The sequence below is a fragment of the Chaetodon auriga genome, chromosome 8, assembly GCF_051107435.1.
Source record: "Chaetodon auriga isolate fChaAug3 chromosome 8, fChaAug3.hap1, whole genome shotgun sequence".
Lineage (NCBI taxonomy): Eukaryota > Metazoa > Chordata > Actinopteri > Chaetodontiformes > Chaetodontidae > Chaetodon > Chaetodon auriga.
The window spans coordinates 6626948-6646982 of record NC_135081.1 but is presented as its reverse complement, the minus strand read 5'-3'; the positions used below and the strand labels follow the sequence as shown (position 1 = coordinate 6646982).

General features: G+C 42.8%; 1 protein-coding gene across 2 annotated transcripts; it reads left to right on the top strand.

The window, feature by feature from the left end:
- Nucleotides 1-350: 350 nt before the first annotated feature.
- Nucleotides 351-18350, top strand: ube3d (ubiquitin protein ligase E3D). Of its 2 annotated transcripts, none has more exons than XM_076737419.1 (10): nt 351-606; nt 3146-3357; nt 3862-3952; nt 5943-6165; nt 6621-6693; nt 6776-6854; nt 7534-7642; nt 8613-8779; nt 11114-11252; nt 17844-18350. In XM_076737419.1, exons 1-10 carry the CDS (start codon nt 515-517, stop codon nt 17862-17864), a joined length of 1206 nt encoding a protein of 401 aa, XP_076593534.1. In that variant the 5' UTR covers nt 351-514; the 3' UTR covers nt 17865-18350. The 2 variants fall into 2 exon arrangements, with proteins under 2 accessions (XP_076593534.1, XP_076593533.1); XM_076737418.1 differs by lacking the exon at nt 17844-18350 and adding an exon at nt 14267-14418 and having other exon boundaries at nt 379-606.
- The last annotated feature ends 1685 nt before the right edge of the window (nt 18351-20035 follow it).

Genomic DNA, 20035 nt, shown 5'->3' with positions numbered 1-20035 from the left:
GCTGAGCAGACTGAGGTCCTTTGGACACTGTTAAGACCACCTTATGACTCTGTGGTGGCATCTGCAATTTTCTATGCAGTGGTCTGCTGGAGCTGTGGAAGCTCTGAGAGAAAAAGACTGAACAAGGAGAGGAGAGCTGGTTCTGTCCGGGACTACTCTCTGCACACTGATGAGGAGGTGGGAGGGAGGAGGATGTTAGCCATGCTGACATCGATCATAGACAAAAAACACTCTGTCTTATTACCCTTATCTTACCCATGTGCAGTTTATCAGTTTATCTTATCTTATTTTGAAATGTCTGACCGGAAGCTCTTCTCTACTTTAATGTACTCGACACCGGTGCAACGGTCACGCTGCAGACAAGATCCAACCTCTGGATCGTACTCAGTCATACAGACGTGCTTTAATTTTTGTTTTACTTTGAGATGCTCTGTTGCTGTAGCTGTCATCAGCCACTGAGTTTTGATTAGTGTACGATTTCTTTTTTATACTGTTTGAATATTTGGCTGCCTGAATGTCAGCCTTGGAGATGCCAGCCAAAACACATGGAGTTGGAGTCTTTCTAGAGCTGAGAAAAAGGCTACAGAGTGGACTGCTTATTGTCGGGTAATTATTTTATTGGTTAGCGAACTAAACGGTGACATTATTGTTTTTACAAGCTAGGCTAGCTAAGAGCATTAGCTAATTTAGCTCAGCAGCTAACTACGAATGCTCTGTCTTTGTTTCAGTTACATGTTCCAAACTCTAACGTTGGCTAATTAGTGTTTGAATTTAGCCGCCACGGCGTTTCAGGACACCTTTGTTGGACATTTACAATTGTGTTAGACAGTGAGTTAGTGAAGGAGCTGCTGGGGTAATTCAATCCAAACTATCTGCCTCTCTGGTCTGAATAAACGGGAGCTAACCTGCTGGCTGCATGTGGCCTCAGTTTCCTTCATGTAACAAATCTTATCATCATTTTAAGTTCGACAGTTTGTCCCCAATCCTCAAAGAGTCCTCCATCACTCCAGAGATGTAAAGTTTGGATTGTGTGATGAGGTCTGTCTCTGCCATGCCATGAGAAATAACGGGACAAACGCCGTAGTTGAGGGAGATTTAATGAGATTTAGAGACTCAATGCCCTTAAAAATACAAAAATTCAAAGATCACATGTGTCAAAACATAAGAAAATGGAGTACAAGATAATTCTAGTCAAGATGTTACCAGTTACTTTTCAGATAAAAGTACATGCAAATAAATTAAGATGGATTCTTAAAGATTAAACTTAAGTTGTTAAATTTCCTCCACTTCGACAAACTCCAACATTAAGGTTCACCTACATGTGTAACAATGATCCTATGATACAATGTTGAGCTGCAGCGATCGCTCAATTAGTTGTCAACTGTTACATTAATCGTCAACTGTTTTGATAATCAATCAGTTTGAGTAATTTTTTTAAGGAAAAAAAAAGTCAAAATTCTCTGATTCCAGCTTCCTCACTGTGAACATCTATGGTTTCTTTACTCCTCTGTGACAGTAAACTCAATATCTTTGGGTTGTGCACAGAATGAGACATTAGAGGACGTCATCATGGCTTTGGGAAACACTGATCAACAATTTTCACCATTTTCCGACATTTTATAGCCCAAATAGGTCCATTTTGCTGTGGACACATTTGTGCTTTAGTGAAATTTTCAATGCAGGACAGAATGCGTGGGTTTGCTCTGATATTGCTTCCCTGGTGTGACAGCAGAGGTATAGCCTAGAAGGCGTGCCGATTAAATATAAGTTACAGTATTTAAAGTAAATGTAGTTTCTGTTTTTCTGAATGTAAAGCACTTGTATTTGAAAAAGTGCCATTATTGTCATTATTAATGTCATTATTTCCAATTAATTAACTCTGCATTTCTGTAATACTGTATAGCAGCAAAGCTCAGAGCCAGTGATTTGTCGAAGATGTCACTGCTTGCAGAGAGTGGATGAAGTTCACCTACAACGTCACTAGATGGAGTTAAGGAGATGTGACAGGCAATAAACTGAGCCCGGCTCCTCTCCTCTCCCCCAAAGCTCTGAATGTTCAGTGGAGAGATGAGAAACCTTCTTTCAGCTGATAACTACATTGTGCAGCTAATTAGGGCTGTACCTTATATGAGGACCGGGAGAGCTAAAGTTAAGCATTTCTTCAAAAAAGGAGGTGAAACGAAAAGCCACCGACCACTCAGAGAAGGACTGCACACTGTCAGTGTTTCCAGTGCTGGAAGAGAAAAAGTAGAACAATGTGATGAAACCCCCTGAGGTGCGTCCCAGAGGAGCTGCTCAGCCCGCATCCACTTTGTTTTTAGTGAAACCGGTGCTTCCTTTGGCTGAGACGGCAGCACCCAGCAGGAGGTAGAGGTGGTGTTTATGGTTGTAGTCCTGTTATTTCTAATAGTTCTTCACTTCAGTTCTGCAGAGAATATTGGACTATTATTTTTATCTTATGACTTCTCCACCCAGAGTACTTGGCAGATTTTGCTCATATACTGTCTCTTAATATATACTTATTTTTATGTACAGGCAATATTCTGCACTAAAGGCTGACTCATTAGTGAGTGTACTGAGACCTTGACTAATTGCAGAGCCTGCTCAATCCAAATGATTTGATTTGATGCTGGCAAGTCACATCAGACCAGTTTCCCAAAGATATTGGCTAGTTCTTCACATATCATGCATAAGTACCAAGAACAGAGATTCCAAAATGATCCGACCTCCTCAGCTGAGAGGTCATCATACTTTTGAATACATTTTGGTGAAAAAAACTAATACTAATCTGTTCCTCAACATAATGTTTCCTGAAGTGTTGAAAGAATACTTCAATATTTCAGAAAACTCACCTGCTCAGTTTCTTTCTGAGCGTCAGATGAGAAGACGGATGAAACTCTCGTGTCTGTCCGTCCAATAAAAGGCTACAGCTAGCAGCGGCTTGGCTTGGCTTAGCAAGGCTACAGGAGCCAGGCTAGGAGTTTCCACTTGTTTCCAGTCTTTATGCTAAGCTGTGCTAATCGTCGCCTGGTTTTACTTTCAGATAACTCATGTAACTCTTGGCCAAGAACCAAAATAAGTGTATTCCTTCCCTTTCTGTATCTTGTACATGTTCCCATGTGTGTGTCTCGCATCTGCTCTCCAGGAAAGATGTGGCCAGAAGTCCTGCAGACGTGGTCGTGACAGGTGGAGAGTCTTCTCTCCACATCCGAACTCCCAGAGGTGAGCTGAGCCTCACCTTGCCGGCAGGAGTGACCTTGGAGCAGGGATCCTGCATTCCCACACCTGCAGGAGAGTCCTGTGGGGAGGAGCTGCATTTCAGGCTGCGCATCAGTGTCACAAGAAGCTCAGATGAAGGTAAGGAAACACATCCAGGCACGTGCAACCTCCCTCTGCTTTGCTACACTCCTCTGTGCCAAGTCTTTTGGTAGCTATTCAAAGCTTGCTGTCTATTCTGAATTAATTGGATTGAGTCACTTGGTCATCTGAGACGGTGAAGGTGTAAATTTTGCTCTTGGGATCCTCAACAGCCCACAAGCATCTTACCATCAGTCATGAGAATACTCGCTTTTGATTTGAGCTCTGATCATCAAAACGTACCCAAGGGTCATTGCATAATATTCACAAACTCCATCTTTTGGCATTTCCCAAGATTTTTTTTCTTCCACTCCTGACACAAGAGGAAGTTACAGCAAAGAATAGTTATTGACAAATCCAATCAAAATCAGATTGATTGCCCACTGCTTCGCCAAGCCACCTTCACCACCCAGTACTTCGATCGATTTTCTGCTCTGTAGTACAAGGTTACCACCCTTACACCAAATCTGCCTCATTTATTTGTTTGCCTTTGGCCCTCCACAGAGGCTTCTGACAGTGTGATGGAGACACTCCGGGCTAAAGAGACTTATTGCTTCTACTGCCAGGGCTGCATGACCAGGCTGCTCGAGGACAGGTGAGGAGCGGACGGACGAGGAAGAGCATCAGTGGAAATGGGTTTTTATTTACGCACTCCTCTCCGGGAAAAGGAGCGGCTGGTTATTGATGGCATGACCCAGTGGTAGAAGTGATAGTGTGGGAAAGAGAAATTGATGGATGGAGCTGGAGTCTACAGTTGTCAACCTGACTGGTTTAGAGTTATAGAGTCGCTGTGACGTAAAGGTCTGCGCTACCTATTAAAAAACAATTGGGTTTCTTACCTTGAGGTGGTTCAGCTGGACAGTGGTATTGTTCTTATTGCCTTAAGGTTGTAGCTTTCTCTGGTCAGCAGTATGACACGCTGAAAATTGCAATAGCTGCATTACCAAGACCCCTGGCCTCTGGCTGTGTTTCTCAGCAATAACCCACTAAAAGTTGCCAGAAACTTGTTTTTTGCTTTCAACAAGGGCTACGGAAAGAACGAAATGTCAGGAGAAGTGCTTGGAGCAAGGGAAGGTATAATTTCAATAACATTATGGCTCATTATGCTTTGTAGCAATACTGTACGTTCCACTTTATGGCTGCTCAGAAATATTAATGCTGCCATTGACTGCGAGCATCACAAAGAAGCCTCTGAAAGTTTTCTTTGTAGAGCCTAAAACAGTGCAGACTAAGTGCTTTACTGGAATGAATAAAACCAGTATAGTATCACAGCTGCACTATTTTGTATTTTTACATTAACAGTGTGTCAAATGACTCTGTGTAATGGGAAAGGGGTCGCTAGTATTGATGATTCTATAGGAAATTATCACCGATCTGTGCAGTTCCCCTCTGTTCCACTGAGCTTTTTAGTGTCTTTCAGCTCATTGTTTTGGTTTTAAACAGCCACACCGGATGGTTTGTTACACCGAACCCTCTGGGAAGTGACATGAAAATCACACTTTCAAAAAATAATTAGCAGGTGATTAAATGAACAGTCTTTCTATCACTGTCTATTATGGGCTTACTTCAACCAATGAGATCAGCGAACCATATGTTGTACTAGGGCTCTTGCTGAAACCAGTCGGGAGAAGAGTGAAAAAGTATTTTCCATCAAAAGGGGCCTTCAGTGCCCTTCTTTGCTCTTCTTTCAGTGAAGAAATACTCTCCAGTTCTGATGAAACTGATGCTGATGGTCAAGTGCAATGTCTAAACTGCAGGACTTGCAGTTTTTTGATAAAGGTGAAATGTGTCACAACCAAAATGCCACTGTTTTCGATCAGTCTCCCAGCTCTCATCAGCCTCACTGTAGCAGCAGGAAGCTGTTTTTTAGTTCTCATGAACACCCTCTGTGATACCTGCCCAGCATCAAATGGCAGACAAACAACTTTAGCGACTAGCTAGAAAACATAGTGGAGCATTAAGCCACTGAAGAGCCAAATATTCCCCTCAGGAGTTCGTGGAAACCAAAATAGAACTAAAAGCAGAGTAAATGGGCCAGAAATATGACAAATTCAAACGAATCCTAATACTGCTTTAGAATTTCTGGATGGATGGAATGAAAAAGATTAGGCATTTCACACAACTTGTGGACTTTTTAGTTTCCTGTTTTGAAAGAGGACATCATTGGCTACATGCAAAAGAAAGCCTCAATAATAAATCAGTGGTGGCCTTTTATGAGACACTGTGGACATTTTACCTGCTTTCTTACTGTGGGCATCGTGAAGAAACAGTCATTTTAAAGGTGCTGTGTGTAGGATTTAGGGGATCTATTGGCAGAAATGTAACTTAATATTCATAGTTATGTTTTCATAAAATCACCTGATATGTAGTATTTGGCTAATCACCTGAAAATAAGAGCTGATGTGTTCATGTTACCTTAGAATGAGCTCTTTATGTACAGAGGGAGGGGGTCCTCTTCCACACCTTTGTATTCTGATCTCCTCTGGTCCAAGGGAATCTGTGTGCTTATTGAGAGATAACAGCTGATACACTTTCCAAATATCAGCGGATGGCGAAAACCTGTAATTGCTTTTTCTCTTCTTCAGAGTGTTTAAGCGAGTTCTTCCTCTCCCTAATGGCAACTGGAACGCCATCGTGGACGACTGGTGTTGCCATCCAGATCCTTTTGCCAACAGGAAGCTGTTACCCCGAGCAGAGGATTGTTTACTGGGTGACACCTTCCTCCTCGTAGCCAAAGATGACAGCTGTGAACAGACTGTCAGTGAGGAAGTGAGCCCTGTTGGCTCAGAGGATAGTCAAGATCCAAAGGTGAGGAAAACAACCAGCCAGATTTGGAATTACTTGAAAACCAAGCAGTATTTTAGCTTCAGCGGTTAAAGCACTAAATGGTCAATTTCTTCAATAAAAAGCAAAAGTTGGATTCATAGTCGTATCATAGAGTATCTCCTCCACACAGACACGCACTCCTCAGTGGGTTGCATCAGTGAAGTCAAACTGGAGCACTCTGTAGATGAGGTTTGCTCTCCCGATCAGTCATCCTCTGCACGAGTGGCACCCTTTGCATGACTGAAACTGAGAGGCAGTTAGAGAGAGCAGGAGAACAAATGACACTCTGCCTGCCTGCCATACATCTCTCACTGCCTCTCCTCCTCCGTCTTCCATCCCGGTTATAGTGGCTATCGATTGTGGTTTGAAAACAGCGAAGTTAAAGATGGCTGTGCATTGTGGTGAATGGCTTTCTGTTTTTTTTCTGGTACGAACAGAAACCCTGCCGCCGAGTGGCCCTCATCTCCTGCAAGAGCTGCTCATCAGTGCTGGGAGAGGCTGTCGCACCAGGTATACATCACTCGAATAGACTTTCATGATAATCAATAATTCTCAGCTGCGTATATGAGCCTTTCTCTGTCATATCTCACAGAGACCCTGAAGCTGTACGTCACACAGGTGGTGGTGGAGCCCGCTGTGGGAGACAGAAAGACAGAAACTTCACTTAACAGGCAGGTGTTTATCGGAGCCAAGCGGGGACAGCTATGAAACTGTGGAAGCGCATTCTTTCACTGAGAAGTAAATAAAAAGTAGGCGTTATATGCAGCGGGTGGAGGACAGACTATAATGTCACACGCAGTCCTTCCAGGTAAAATCAGTGCAGAGGCTATAAGTCAGTTCATTTGTGTGTCAGTCTCACACAATGTCTGACACACCACTGATTGGATTTTGCTAAAAGTTTGGGGAATGATGCATATCAGCCCTGTGCTCAGGCTTTGTCAAAAGTAATTACAATGTTACAATTGCAGGTCTGAATTAAACATTTGAACAGGCACGTCTCCCACAGCGCAAGTCTGAATAATTCTTCGATTGTACACTAGCATCAGTCTCACTTTGACTGATTGATTTTTTTTTTTCACCAGCTTTTGAAAGCCATTTTTTCCTTTTAAAGCCTTTCTCCTTGAGCTCAGTGATTTTTCTTTTTCTTTTTTTTTGACTCGTGGTAGCATTTTCAAAGTTAGTACTGGACATAATAATGACCATAAAAAGTAACATATTTTTCCGTAATCTTGGAGGCGTTTGGTGAAAAAGCAAAAGCATGAACACTGTGTCATCTTGCCAAAAGCCACCAATACCGTCATACATAAAGACTAAGCATGTAAATACATGAACATTGTCTCTCATTGACAGATCGCTCTTCGTGGAGAGGACTATAGCAGCCAGGCTGTTGGGTCTGTCCAGCTCAATGAGCACCTTCCACTTCTCTGTCCAAACCCCTGATGGAAAAGCCTTCTTGCTGGTAAGAACAAGCAAACGTAATCAGAGAAACAAATGACATTTCCGTAAAAATAGACTGGATTATTTGATAAATGGGAGGGAGTGATGTTGTGGGTTCTTTATGCGATGTGACAAGCTGATTGGCTGTGATTTTGGAGTCGCTGAGCATACTACCAGGCTTTTAGCTTCTTTAAAATCAGCTACAAGTGGATTATGACAAGTGGCTCCTTGTAAAACAACAGACAGACATTACAGCAAAAAAAAAAAAGACATTGTAATTGTCCAATAAATCTATTAATATGTGCATCATGCTGAGGAACAGATTTGTCCATTTCATACTGTAGTTTTGTACGTGTTTATATTCCAATATTGACCTTATTTTGACTGAAACTGAACATTTTGCATACCATAAATGTAGTATTCCGGTTTTCCACAGATTTCAGTCTTGACAGACTTTAAGCTTTGGGACATGAAAACTCCTCACTGAAAAGCAATAAGAATATAATTAATTTAGTGTGAAACTGGACCAAAATGAACCGATTTCTTTCATGAATATAAAGTCAAATATTCTGCATCATATGAGAGGTGGATGGCATGCTGTCTAACCCCTGTGTTTTCATGACAGCCTTCCTCACTCTTTTACTGTGTGAGAAAAAGATTACTGCAATTGCAAAATAAACTCTGTGGCAGCTATAAAACTCCAAGGACAGAAGTCACAGCAGCGGGATAGTAAAGCTTTAGTTTCTGTAGCAGACTTCAATTTTCCTCAAATTAAGAAAAGCCATGAAGTATAAAAGTAAGAAAACATATTAAACATGTTTATTTAGCGACCCCAAGCAAAGTACGAGGCTCATTAAAAGCACATTATCGTCCCAAAGTGTCACTCTAACCACGGGGTGCATGAGTGAACGCGTAGAGTTTATGTGGTGGAGTGTGAATCCTCCACCTACGTGTATCTCAAGTGTTAAGTGACCTGTCTGCTCCTCCTGCAGCTCTGGCTGCTGAACAGCGACTCCATCACAGTGTCAGTCCCAGAGACGAGTGTCGGGGGTGAGAGGTCTATCAGCTCCCCCGCTCTTCACAGTCCATCACCCCGAGCTGCCAGAGCCCTGAAACTCCTCTACACCACCTGCTCTCACACAGGCGTCGAGCAGAGAGAGTAAGCGAGGGCTCTCGCCGCATCCTCCACCCTCCAAATCCCCCCTTTCAATCTTTGTTTTCCTCTTCTTAATCTCATCCTTTCATCTTTCCAGCACAGCCTCTCAATCACCACCTGTCTCGGCTCACTGCAAGGGATGAAAGACGACTTTGTGGGTGAACAGATTTTAGGTCTTAATAGAACACTTTGCACTCGGGGTCCCCGCTCAGACGTAATTGTCTATTATTTTGCGAATTAAATTGCCATCAAAGCTGTTTATCGTCTCAGTGTTGTCAGTTGCATAAGCCACGCTCGTGTTTGTTGCACATACAGGGGATGTTGTTTTGACTGCAGAGAGGCTCGCTGTACCTCGCTGTGATGCGTTAGAGAGGTGTAGGTGGATGTGCTGCATGTGGTTCTCCATGTTCAGTACAGCAGCGCCCCGCTGGAGAAGCCTTCCACCCTCATTATTTTCAACTGAATCAGCACTCAGCGCTTTCCCCCCCCCCTCCTCCCCATCCCTGCAGCCGCGTGGAGTGAAGGCAGAACAGAGAAGTTTTGATGTTTCTACCATTTTGACAAGCCCCCACCGGCTGACTGACGGAGAAAGGGTAATTAGAGGAAAAGCTCACATGAAAGGAGAAAGGCCTGTCTTCTCAGTCAAAGCAGTAAGGATGCATTTACATGGCACGATAAACCGTATGAGCTGAGCGATGCACGGGGAAGTGTCTCACCATGCGTGCACTGAGCATGCTGGGTAAAGACATCATCCTGGTAATAATACAAGCCATGACAGCACCTCTTGACTGGAGCACTGGTGTTTTTGTCAGGCCTGAATAAGACTTAACACATCTTAATTACAGCTTTTCACCTGTTGTGTGAATTGTTTCGTTCTGCACAGATAATTCTGTTCTTTCCAGTCCAAATTTTAAACTTGTGTATTGTCACAGCCCGACTTTTTAGACTGATACAACAATGCGTCAGCCACATTTCTGTTTTAACACTTAATTTATGTGAACATTCTGACAAAGATTCCCCAAATTTGTATTTCAAAGAATTTTTCCCACTGAGCAGAACGTTTTAGAGATAACGGTGACTCTGTCTGAAACACATTTATGTGCTGATGTATCTGCCTGATCAATTTATCTGTCTCCCTCTATTTATAATTCTCTGTTCAGTGTTTAAACCTCAATTGATCACCAGCTCCTCGTCAGCTACAAAACAGAACGAAAGTGTCGGCTTTAAGGCGCTCTCGCATGTGAGCGCCCGCTTCCTGAATTTTCCCCCCTCTTTCTGACATTTCTCTGAAGTCTTGCAAAGCTAAATGCTGGTGTTACTCACACTTCCATTTCCCCCTACATAATTTACCATTCATCCTTCATCACTCATCTCTGACATTTTTAAATTAAATGTTATGCCTGGGGAGCTAAACTCCCTGGATGATAGCCCTCTTATTCAGGATACAGTCGGTTACAGTCCAGTGCAGCCAGAGGTTGCAGTATGTGTTGTTAAAACTGCCAATAATTGGCTGGAGAATCAGTGAGCCAGTGCCTAAGTGGATTACGCTTGTCACTAATGGCGCTGACTTGATTATGACTTGAGTGAAAGTCGCAGGCACCATCACAGTTCGGTACAATGGGATTTAGGTCTCATAGATATGGAAATTGAGTCTAATGGGAAAATTGTGCAGGCCACATAATTCATGCTGATATGTGAGTAATCAAACCTCACTGTAGATGACAGTAAATACAGCGAATTATGATAGAGACTCGTTTTGGGTCAATATGTACACATGATGACTTGATTAGCTTAGTGTAAGCAGCTTAACCTGTTTAAGATACTGCTTGTTGAGTGGCTAATAGTAAATATCCCGTGCATGTAAACAGAGCTATAGCATGAGTGTGTCTTCAGCGTGATGTCTTAAGTAGAACTGGACAAACTTGACAAGACGTCTCCCTCTCAGGGACTGCACAGATGGCTAAATGTCGCCCAAGCAAACTGGATCAGCACCACACACTGATAGAGCATCAATCTTTCTCATCTCAATCACTCTTCCTCTTCTCCTTTCAGTCCCTCTCTTCTTTTCATCTCACACGCAGGCACATATCGATGCCACACGCACACACACACACACACACACACACACACACACACACACACACTCTCGCCATCAATCCACTTTTATGTATCCCTAGTTATCTTGTTCAGTTTATAGTTCCAAACCACTTAATTAAAATGTCAGGACGAATGTCTCAATTTGGGATTTACAGCAGCTATTCTGGGCATCATGTCAGTTGTATAACGCTGTGGCAGTCCCTGTAAATCACTCCTGCTCTGCTCTGCGTGTGTTTCCAGCATTGTAACTAGTTGGGAGGTCAATGCCATCGGACATCCTGTGGTGCTGCCGCTGAAGGTGTGCGAGGAGCTACTGCAAGTGATAGATGACAGCAACGCTACACTTCCTGCGTCTATGCGCTGCATGAGGTCCTATGAGGTGAGACAGTTCCTGTGTTCTGTAATGGGCAATGGGCAAGAGATGATGACTAAAGCATGTCCATCCTTGGCATAGCCACATGTTTTTAGATGTTTGTAAAACGCTTACGCTGACACTGCGTAAATGTACGCAGAGAGACGCTGGGAGTCCTCCAGTTTATCTTCATTTTTGGAAAAAGCTGTATTAGCAGAAGAGCAGGGATTCGTTTAGCTGACAGCAATCACTGATTTTACTTACTTCTGACTTACAGCACCTTGTTTATCCATTATTCAGTAGCGCTTGACGGTGTTTTCATCCCGCCTTAATTAATTTCATGATTCAGAGCTTTCAGTTAACAGCTTCGCTTAAGGGATTATGTGGGTCAAATGTGCGGTTTTACTTTTGTCAGCCTTATTTTATACACCTGTAATTGTGCAAAATGTGTATATTTAGCCCGAATTGCCGGCGAAAAAAACGCTTTGACTAGAAAATAGGAGGTGTTAACTTTGCTGACAAGTCTATTCCCTGAGCCACTTTAAACACAGTCACAGGGGTAATTAGCGCCATTATCCTCCACTTCCTGCTCAGAAAGTTTAGGAAGTGACTCCTACCACTTAAACAAGTTTTTCATCTGCTAAACAATACGAGAGCTGGAATAATATACGGTGAGCAAATCTGTGAGAGGGAAATCTGCTGTTGCAGATCACGTGAAGCCTCTTTTGTTGTAAGCCCAGGCGGGGGGGTGTTCACTTACTCTGAGCCTCTCATGATCTAAAGATACTGGAGCAATGCATCCTGGCAAAGACAAAGTAATCTATATCAATGTCTATTTTGTTTTTATTTACTCTTATTCAGCATTCAATATAGAAAGTTTTAGTGGTGTCTCCGCATGTCAAAGCAGTGCATGGTGCTGCAGCGAGAGCTGATTGAATGGCTGAATCTTTTTTTTGTAGCCTTTCTCAAACCAAATACCACAGGAGCAAAAGTGTGAAGGATGGAATAAATGGGTTTATTTGCTGATGTACACTCTAATTGTTAGCATGTGCTGGCTAACTGGCTGACTGGCTCCAGTAGTAATCCAGCATTACCTCCAAGGCCCAGAGTTAGCAAATCCTCGACTAGCATGTGTGAGGGGCTTGCGTTACAGGTTCGGTTGAAAAGAAAAGCCCTGTTCACAGCTCACACGTCAGCTTTGCAGTATTTCCAAACTGGTTTTCCAAGACAGCATTACAGTCACCAGAAACATTGGCTGGTCCTCATCACAAAAACCTTTTTTCTCTTGTAATTTCTAAAATGAAAGCATAAAGACGTATATGAATTAGTGTGTAAACCAAGTAGCCAATCACGGTCTGATCTAATGTCAACCTGAGCTCAGAGAGACAGCACTAATATTTTGCTGTCATACTATGATCTGTCTTGCTGGAAACACAGCTGAAATTCAGCAATGTTTCACCTTAGAAGTGGATTTTGGAACAGAGGGCTCACTTACACCAGATTCCTTGTAATTATTTCACCTACAGGAGGCTCCCGGGCTTCACACCTTAAAACACTTACTGTGGTTATCTCTGAGGGTGACAAATTAAGGAAAATTCAGTTTCCCTCCTTTCTTTTACACATTGTGGTACAATGATAAAGAGTATTGTTTTCTGAGGTAACAACATGACAGTGGTGGGCGGGGGGTGAAATGAAGAAGGCTACAGACAGAGGGACCCAGACATAGGACATAGTATCTGTCTGGTGGTGGACGTGGTTACAGCAGTAGAGTGTGATAAAATGACACTCTTGAACACCTCTTGATAGTAGAAGCTTGTGCTATAGGCGACAGAGGACAGGATGGTAATGTGATCACAGGGACATCTAGAGTTACCGGAGATGGTCTAAGAGCCCCTGTTTAAAACACCATTTGAAAAGTATGAGAGAGAGAAGGAGGAGCAGAGGGGGGGGGTGTTGTGAACCACGCTTTTCCGACTGATGCCTTTTGATTGCTGAAGTGTGCAAAAGCCCGCTTGCGAAGAGCGAGTGGTTTTACCATTCACAATCACTTCTGCCTCATTTAAAGGAAAATCTTACATTGTGTTCATTCGCCATCAGACAGCGTTGAACAAATTTAACCCAACAGCTCAAAATCAGTTATTTGGAAGAGAAAATGGAGAGGGATGTTAAAGGGCCAGCGCGCCCACACAGGTGCTTTCACTTATTCTGCCTGATCAGATCTCTGCTCAGGTTGAAGTGGAGCTCTGCTGAGAGTTATGTGAGGTCAGCCAACGCCATATATTAATAAAGCTTTTTCATGACATTTTCACATGGTACAGCAGCACAAGCACGGGTTTCATTAATATCATTTACTGATGTCAGCTGACCTCTGTGCGCCCCTCCCATTCTTAAAACCTCGATGTGTAGCGGAAGACTGTTCCTCAACATGGCACCAGAGTAAAAAGATAAACATCTGGCTACATTATTCACGACAGACACTTAACATGAGCGTACACCGGCCCTGGTATTAATAACACCAACAGGAACATTAATAACAGCTGCATTCCTTTTGGGTGAGCTGCTTCCAGGGCCCTGCTACGGTGCATGCTGGCTCACTGGCATGGCGGCCCGGGACACTTAAAGGCACTGAGCTATCATTAAAGTCATCAGTAGCAACTGTGCTTTTCATGCTATGACCAGTCAAAATGTCAGCTGTGAAAAGCACTTGTAGCAGGTCCTGGAACTTTCTCACTGAAATGCAGTGCAGTTATTAGTAATTACACCTGTGCTCTTCCTGCTGCGATGTCAGAATGTCTGGCATGAAAAAGGTTGTTAAAATGTCTCCCACAACTTTAACAGCCACAATTCATAACCCCTACGCTCTGAAAAGACGTGGTCTGATCTGAGGATGAATATGTAATAGTGTATCTATAAAGAAATCTGAAATTACACTCATATATACTCTGTCTCTGCATTAAATATGTGAGCAAACTGCATCATATCCATTATATTAGAGGTGAATGTAACACTAGACTTTTTTTTTTTTTTTTTTTTTTTATCAGTACAATCTGATACCAAGCCCAGCTGTTTTCAGGTAACTGTTTTGGACTGTGTGTGTATTGTTAGCCCTTCGAGTAGATCAAAGCCTGCACCATAACCCAGCCTGTTATTATGCTGCATGTGGAATGTCTACTGTTGTCTGGGCTGCTGTGTTCCCCGCCCTCCATCCCTGGGCCTGCCAGTGTAATGGGGTGTAAAGTGGCTCAAGCCCAGAGTGTCACTCTTTACCCCACGAACAGACAACACCCCCCTCCTCCACCCACCTAATTAATTTCTGCCTCACTCCCACAGAGACGGCATGTAGGTTGGACAGAAACGGATCCAAAAACAGATCCGACGTTTTACAGTGAGGAGCTGAGGAGATGTATCAATAACACATCGCCTCTTTCTGCAGTCCGCACAGCTTCCCACCAGGAGCGGCTGCACTTTGTCCAAATAGATTAGTTCCCCCAAGATGCACACGTCTCGATTCATTGCACGAGGACCAATGGATGAGAAGGGGAATTCATCAGCAGAGCAGGGGGTCTGTGTACTGCTTTTTATCAGTGTTTACATCGTTCCACTTGACGATATAAATGAGGCTGAATTTGATCTTTAATTAAAACAAAAATGCTGTAATGCCAGTATCAGTGTGGCTTACCTCCACTGTGATAGAAATGATGCAGTTTGTTGAATCAGACCCTCAGTGTATGCACTGGTTATACGTGGCCTATGCCCTGAGCGTTAAGCTGTGCTGACATTAATGTCTACAGCAGTGGGTACCAGCCTGTTGTGTCTGCCGTACCCCTACACCCCTACACCACCCATCATGTTCCAAATGTGTCCATTTCAATTGCTTTCAAAGCATTTTTCTATTTGCATTCCTACTGCACCCACAGGGAGAGACAGAAAGAGAATTTTTGAACTGTTTACCAATTACTTTTTGCTAATGATTTAAATAGTTTATCTGTTACTTGGAGCCAGTCTTCTACATGGATCAACAAATAATGTCCTCAAAACACCACCTTACATACTATATGTCTGAATTACATGTGAGTTGATTTTATCTCCTCACTTTTTACAGTGAATTTTAACATCACTTCCCTGCTTAAGCTACCTCACACCAACTTTATTGACACCAAGCTAAATTTTCCACAGTGAAACAGACATTTCCCAGCAGCTTTGATGGAGCTGCAGGACTCGTCCTGAGAACAGCTGCTTTATTCCAAATAATTTGACAGTATGCACTTTGAATCTGCATGTATCATCTTACCTCTCTGATGCCTAGAAAGTCTCTAAACACCAAGCATCAAAGAGTATCTGTCCGCTCAAAAGACTTCCTCATACCTGCCTCTTGTCATTGTCTCAGACCTCCCTGTTCTGTAAAGTCCCTTCTACAACTAAAGCACTGTTGTCTAGAGATGGGAAAACCCTCAAAGGTTATCTCTTGCTACAGGTAGATGTGTCAGTCTGAAGGCTTTGCAGTGATGTTTTATATTTCAGTATGCCACAGTTCAGATGAGTTTCAGTGAGATCAAAGCTGTAACATCCTTAAGCACATTATCATCAAGGGTTCTGGGCAGACCTGCTGTCAACATCGCTGCCAGTTTAAAGACCTTTTTTCATGTAAACTTACTGCTGTTAAATATAAACTATATGAGAACCTTTTTTTGTGTGGCTTCTCATAATGTAAAAGTTTGATTTTAAAAACGTTGACTGTACTCACTTTCAGTCAGGCTCTCCACCAGGTGGCTGTGGACTGAACAGTTCATGCTGTTGATAGGTACAGTGTTGAGGAGGATCCACTGCTTGCACTTGAAAATTGGTTTTGAGGGCATCTTACCTTTGCATCCACAGCATTTACTGAGGAAAGCCAGAGAAGTCATAGTGACTGAATTTGAAATATGTGCTGTATTTGCTTCTTTTCTTGAGCGTGGACATCCAGTAGGGTCCTAATGATGCTGGGGAGCTCTTTAAGGGAATAGTATGTTTTTTTTTCCCTCTTTATTTTCACTGCTGACATGGAAATCGGTTCATTATCGAATAATGATGAATGAATCCGAGAAGAATATTTTTCTAGGTGTCTTAATAGGTCATTGTGAAATGAATTTATCTGCTAGTACTTTGGCGACGGTATACCCCAGCAGATATGAGCAATTTCATATCACGTATTGACTGACTGGCCCCTAGATTGTAGCTTTATTCTGTGTTTATCCAGGCAGGATAACATAATTTCTTCCTGCAATAACTGTCTTTTGTTTTGTCCACTTGGGAGGCAGCAAAAACAAGCTGTAACCACAACACTTCCATATTATCAGCTTATGAAGTTGATACAGCAAACAGCCAGCTGTTTAAGTTACAGAGCAGCATTTTCACTCAGTTGAGCTCACGTTTCTAGCCACCTGGTGAATGTAAGTCCAATATTCACTTTAACTCCCCTGCCAGAGGTATCTGGCTCTTAAGTTGCTAAATGCTCCATTGTTCACCAGTTTGGTGCTAACGTTTCCTTTCTAGTGTTTAGTGCTGGAGAAGATGGTGTGCAATGAGTTTAAAAAAAAAGAAATACAGCTTTGTGCTCCAACTAAAATGCACTCTGATGAGAGCAGTGGGACTGAATTCAAACAGTTAAATTGTGGGCAATAAAACCAAAAACAATGAGCTTAAAGATGGTAAAACGCTCCATAGAGCTGAATGGTTATTTCACTTGAGAGATGTCTTCATTTCTTTTTTGATGTCTTTATTTGTGTCCTGGCCTTTCTGGTTTGAATTGTGTGAGGCTCAAAAGGTGATGGCACGTACTTCTGTGCTCCAGGTTTAATCAAACTGTGATGAGTTATGAGGTTGTTTGTTTCTCTTGCAAGGCCGCTGTCAATCAAACTCATGCTCTGCTGTTAGCCACTGCACAGCTCCACACAATGAGTTTTGGGTTTTGTGCTTTGCTCACGTGCAACTTGTCAAGGGAGAGGAGCACAATACCCCCTTTCTCCAGCTTCATTTTCCCAGCTTCCACCTGGCAACCCTCCAATCATAAGCCAGCTTCTCTCCTCCACCTGTACTCCCATTGCTCTGGTTCCTTATCACGCCTCGTCTTCTTTTTCTGGGACTCAGAGTTGTGTTTGGAGCGGCTCACCTCTAGTTGCCGTTTGTTATCATTTGTATGAATTACCATTGATGCGCTTGAGTGGTGAGCAGACATCGTCATGGGGACAGAGAAGATGAGGCCTTGAGTTAGGCAAATGCCCTCATCCATCATCCCAATATAGAGCCCTCAGTGGAGCGCAGCCATTGTCTGCAGCAGGCAAACACCCAGGAATAGCAGATGGAGGCAGAGAGAGGGCAGGGCTGAGCACATTTGTTTTCTGTGCTTTGTTTATCTGCATGTGTGTTTTTGAAGTTGATTAAATCTCTTACCACCTGTGGTTTTTTTGTTGTTTGATGACAGTAATTGCAGATAATGGGTTGCTGTGCTGATCAGCAGACCGTAGAGATCCAGTACGTCTGTGCTTCGGGGACCAAAAATCCCCATTGTACAGTACAAATGCTAAATTTGCTACATTTTTATTTTATTTTCTTTCCTAAAATTTTGCCTGTCATTTTTAGGTGGCATACCTGAGGCTGTGAGGTCAAAGGTCAGATGCCAGGAGGTCAAGACCACACTTGTCACTCTTGTCTTGGTCAAGAACTCAAGAGGACCTGGGACAGCTGGGAGAGGAACTTGTACCCATACATGTCCTGTAAGGTGACATCCTGCACAAGTTTTCATTAAGTACAAGAATGAAGAATACTGCAGAAAGAAACGCAGCAAGCGTGGAATGGCGTGTTTAGTCAAGTTTCTGTTTGTTTCTGTCAAACCTAATTGGTGCTGTGTCGTCACCTGCAAACAGATTCATGTTGAAACAGGTTGCTGCCAGACTTCTAAAATGCATATCCAGTAAATGCAAGAACCTCATCTGTCATTGTACTTGTTTGTCATTTTTAATCTCAATGTTATATCACAATGGTGGAAAAGCCTGCATGTGTACATTGTACGTTTGTCCGTTTCAAAATTTTTTTTTGTATTTTTCCGAGCATTCTCGACAAAAACAGATTAAACTGTTTGGAAGTATCACCTCTCCCGCTCTTTTTTTGCCTCCGCGGGAGGGCTCTGCTGGTTGATATGTGGGACACTGTTCTTGAGTTGGCTCTTGATGAAAGCTTATTATAGAAGCACTTCAGCCCCAGGGTACAGCAGTACATCCTCAACTTGAGTGTACTGTAATTACAGCTTGTGGAGCTAGGTGATTTTTTGTCTAGTTGTGGGTTTCTGTGTGAGTGCGTGTCCGTGATTGATGGTATTTATGTAACATGCGTGGTAGCCAGGATCATTATGAAAATGTGTGGTTAAACTCTGTAAATGGTCCCTTTAATTCCAAAGTCTTCACCCTCTGAAGGTAATCGTGATATGGCCTGGTCAAGTGGTTCTCACTGTATGTCAGAGTACTTTTTAGCCACATTAGCAGTATGGATCTAGGGATGGCAATGTTAGTCTGTCACTTCAAACGTGTGCAGACTAAAATAACTATTAGATGCCATGACATTTTTAGGGTTCCCAGATGATGAATCTGACCGACTTGCACACATATTCATGTTCCCCTCTACGGATTTTAATGCTGCCTCTGCTGTACTTTTGTGTTAAGTGCTAATCAGCAAAGGTTAGCATGCAAACATGCTAAACTCAGATGGTGGACGTGGCAAACATTATACCCCCTAAACATCAGCAAGTTAGCATCGTCACTATGACCATGTTAGCACTTAGCTCAAAGCACTGCTGTTCAGTGCAGCCTCAGGGCAGCTAGCATGGCTGTAGTCTTGTAGTCTCATTTCCTTGAAAGATTAAGATTTTTTAAATAATGTAATATTTCTAAATACATGTCTTTAAACATATTTTGTGATGTGTGGATCAGTGTTACATTTGGCTTTGAATGTGAATCAACATGAGACAGTGTTGGCTGTGTTAACCAGTAAAACTGCCTGCGGAGCTCAGCCGGTTGAATAAATCAAAATGATGTTACTGATTGCCGCTGGAGCCTCTGATGCCCACACCTCTACTTCATGGTTTGTGAACACGGCATCCAGTCTCCATAGGTTATCTCTGACCAGCAAGGCAGCATAATATGTGCCACTGTGTCTATTTTTACAAGCTCTTAGTAGAGACAAGGGGACTGTTTTTTTCTGCTCCTGACTGCATGCCTGGATCTGCTGAATGCTGATGCAGCAAGTGACAATTACTTTAAAAAATACAAAGAAGTATTGTGCCCACTGAGGCGGCAAAGCAGGGAGTGAATTGACTAATTAAATACATCCAATGCTGAACCGTCAAGGGGTTCTCATTTCTTTTCTGCCCTTTCTCCACAAGTGCAAATGAAGTAGGCTCTAAATAACCCATTTGTTTCAAGCCCGCTGAGCAGAAGGAGCTCCTCCACATTACTGGCTGCTGCTGCTGCTGTTTTGAACACACCGATAGGCACAGTCATCCAGACACATTGAGGAGTTGCAGGCACTCTTTGTCTTTCCCCCCTTGATGATAGACATCGGAAGTGTCAAAGGTTTTTTGGCCTGTACACCACTATGTGTTGACACTGTGCAGCTCATTAGCCTTTTCAGACAGTTATCTCCTGAAAATTATCAGCCTAAGCAAAGCATTGAAGAACTACTCCATATTCAGCCTCAGGATTTACTTATCCATGGTTGCGGGACACTTCTTGCTTGCTCTTGTTTTACATGTGTACAGTACAGTGTATGTATAAGGGACA

What these genes read in the sequence shown, in the direction of transcription:
- ube3d (XM_076737418.1), top strand. Translation starts at nt 515, where the DNA reads ATGTCAGCCTTGGAGATGCCAGCCAAAACACATGGAGTTGGAGTCTTT. An exon ending in ACCAGGCTGCTCGAGGACAG is followed by an intron (nt 3,953 to 5,942) that starts GTGAGGAGCGGA and finishes TCTCTTCTTCAG; the next exon opens with AGTGTTTAAGCGAGTTCTTC. An exon ending in GGGAGAGGCTGTCGCACCAG is followed by an intron (nt 6,694 to 6,775) that starts GTATACATCACT and finishes CATATCTCACAG; the next exon opens with AGACCCTGAAGCTGTACGTC.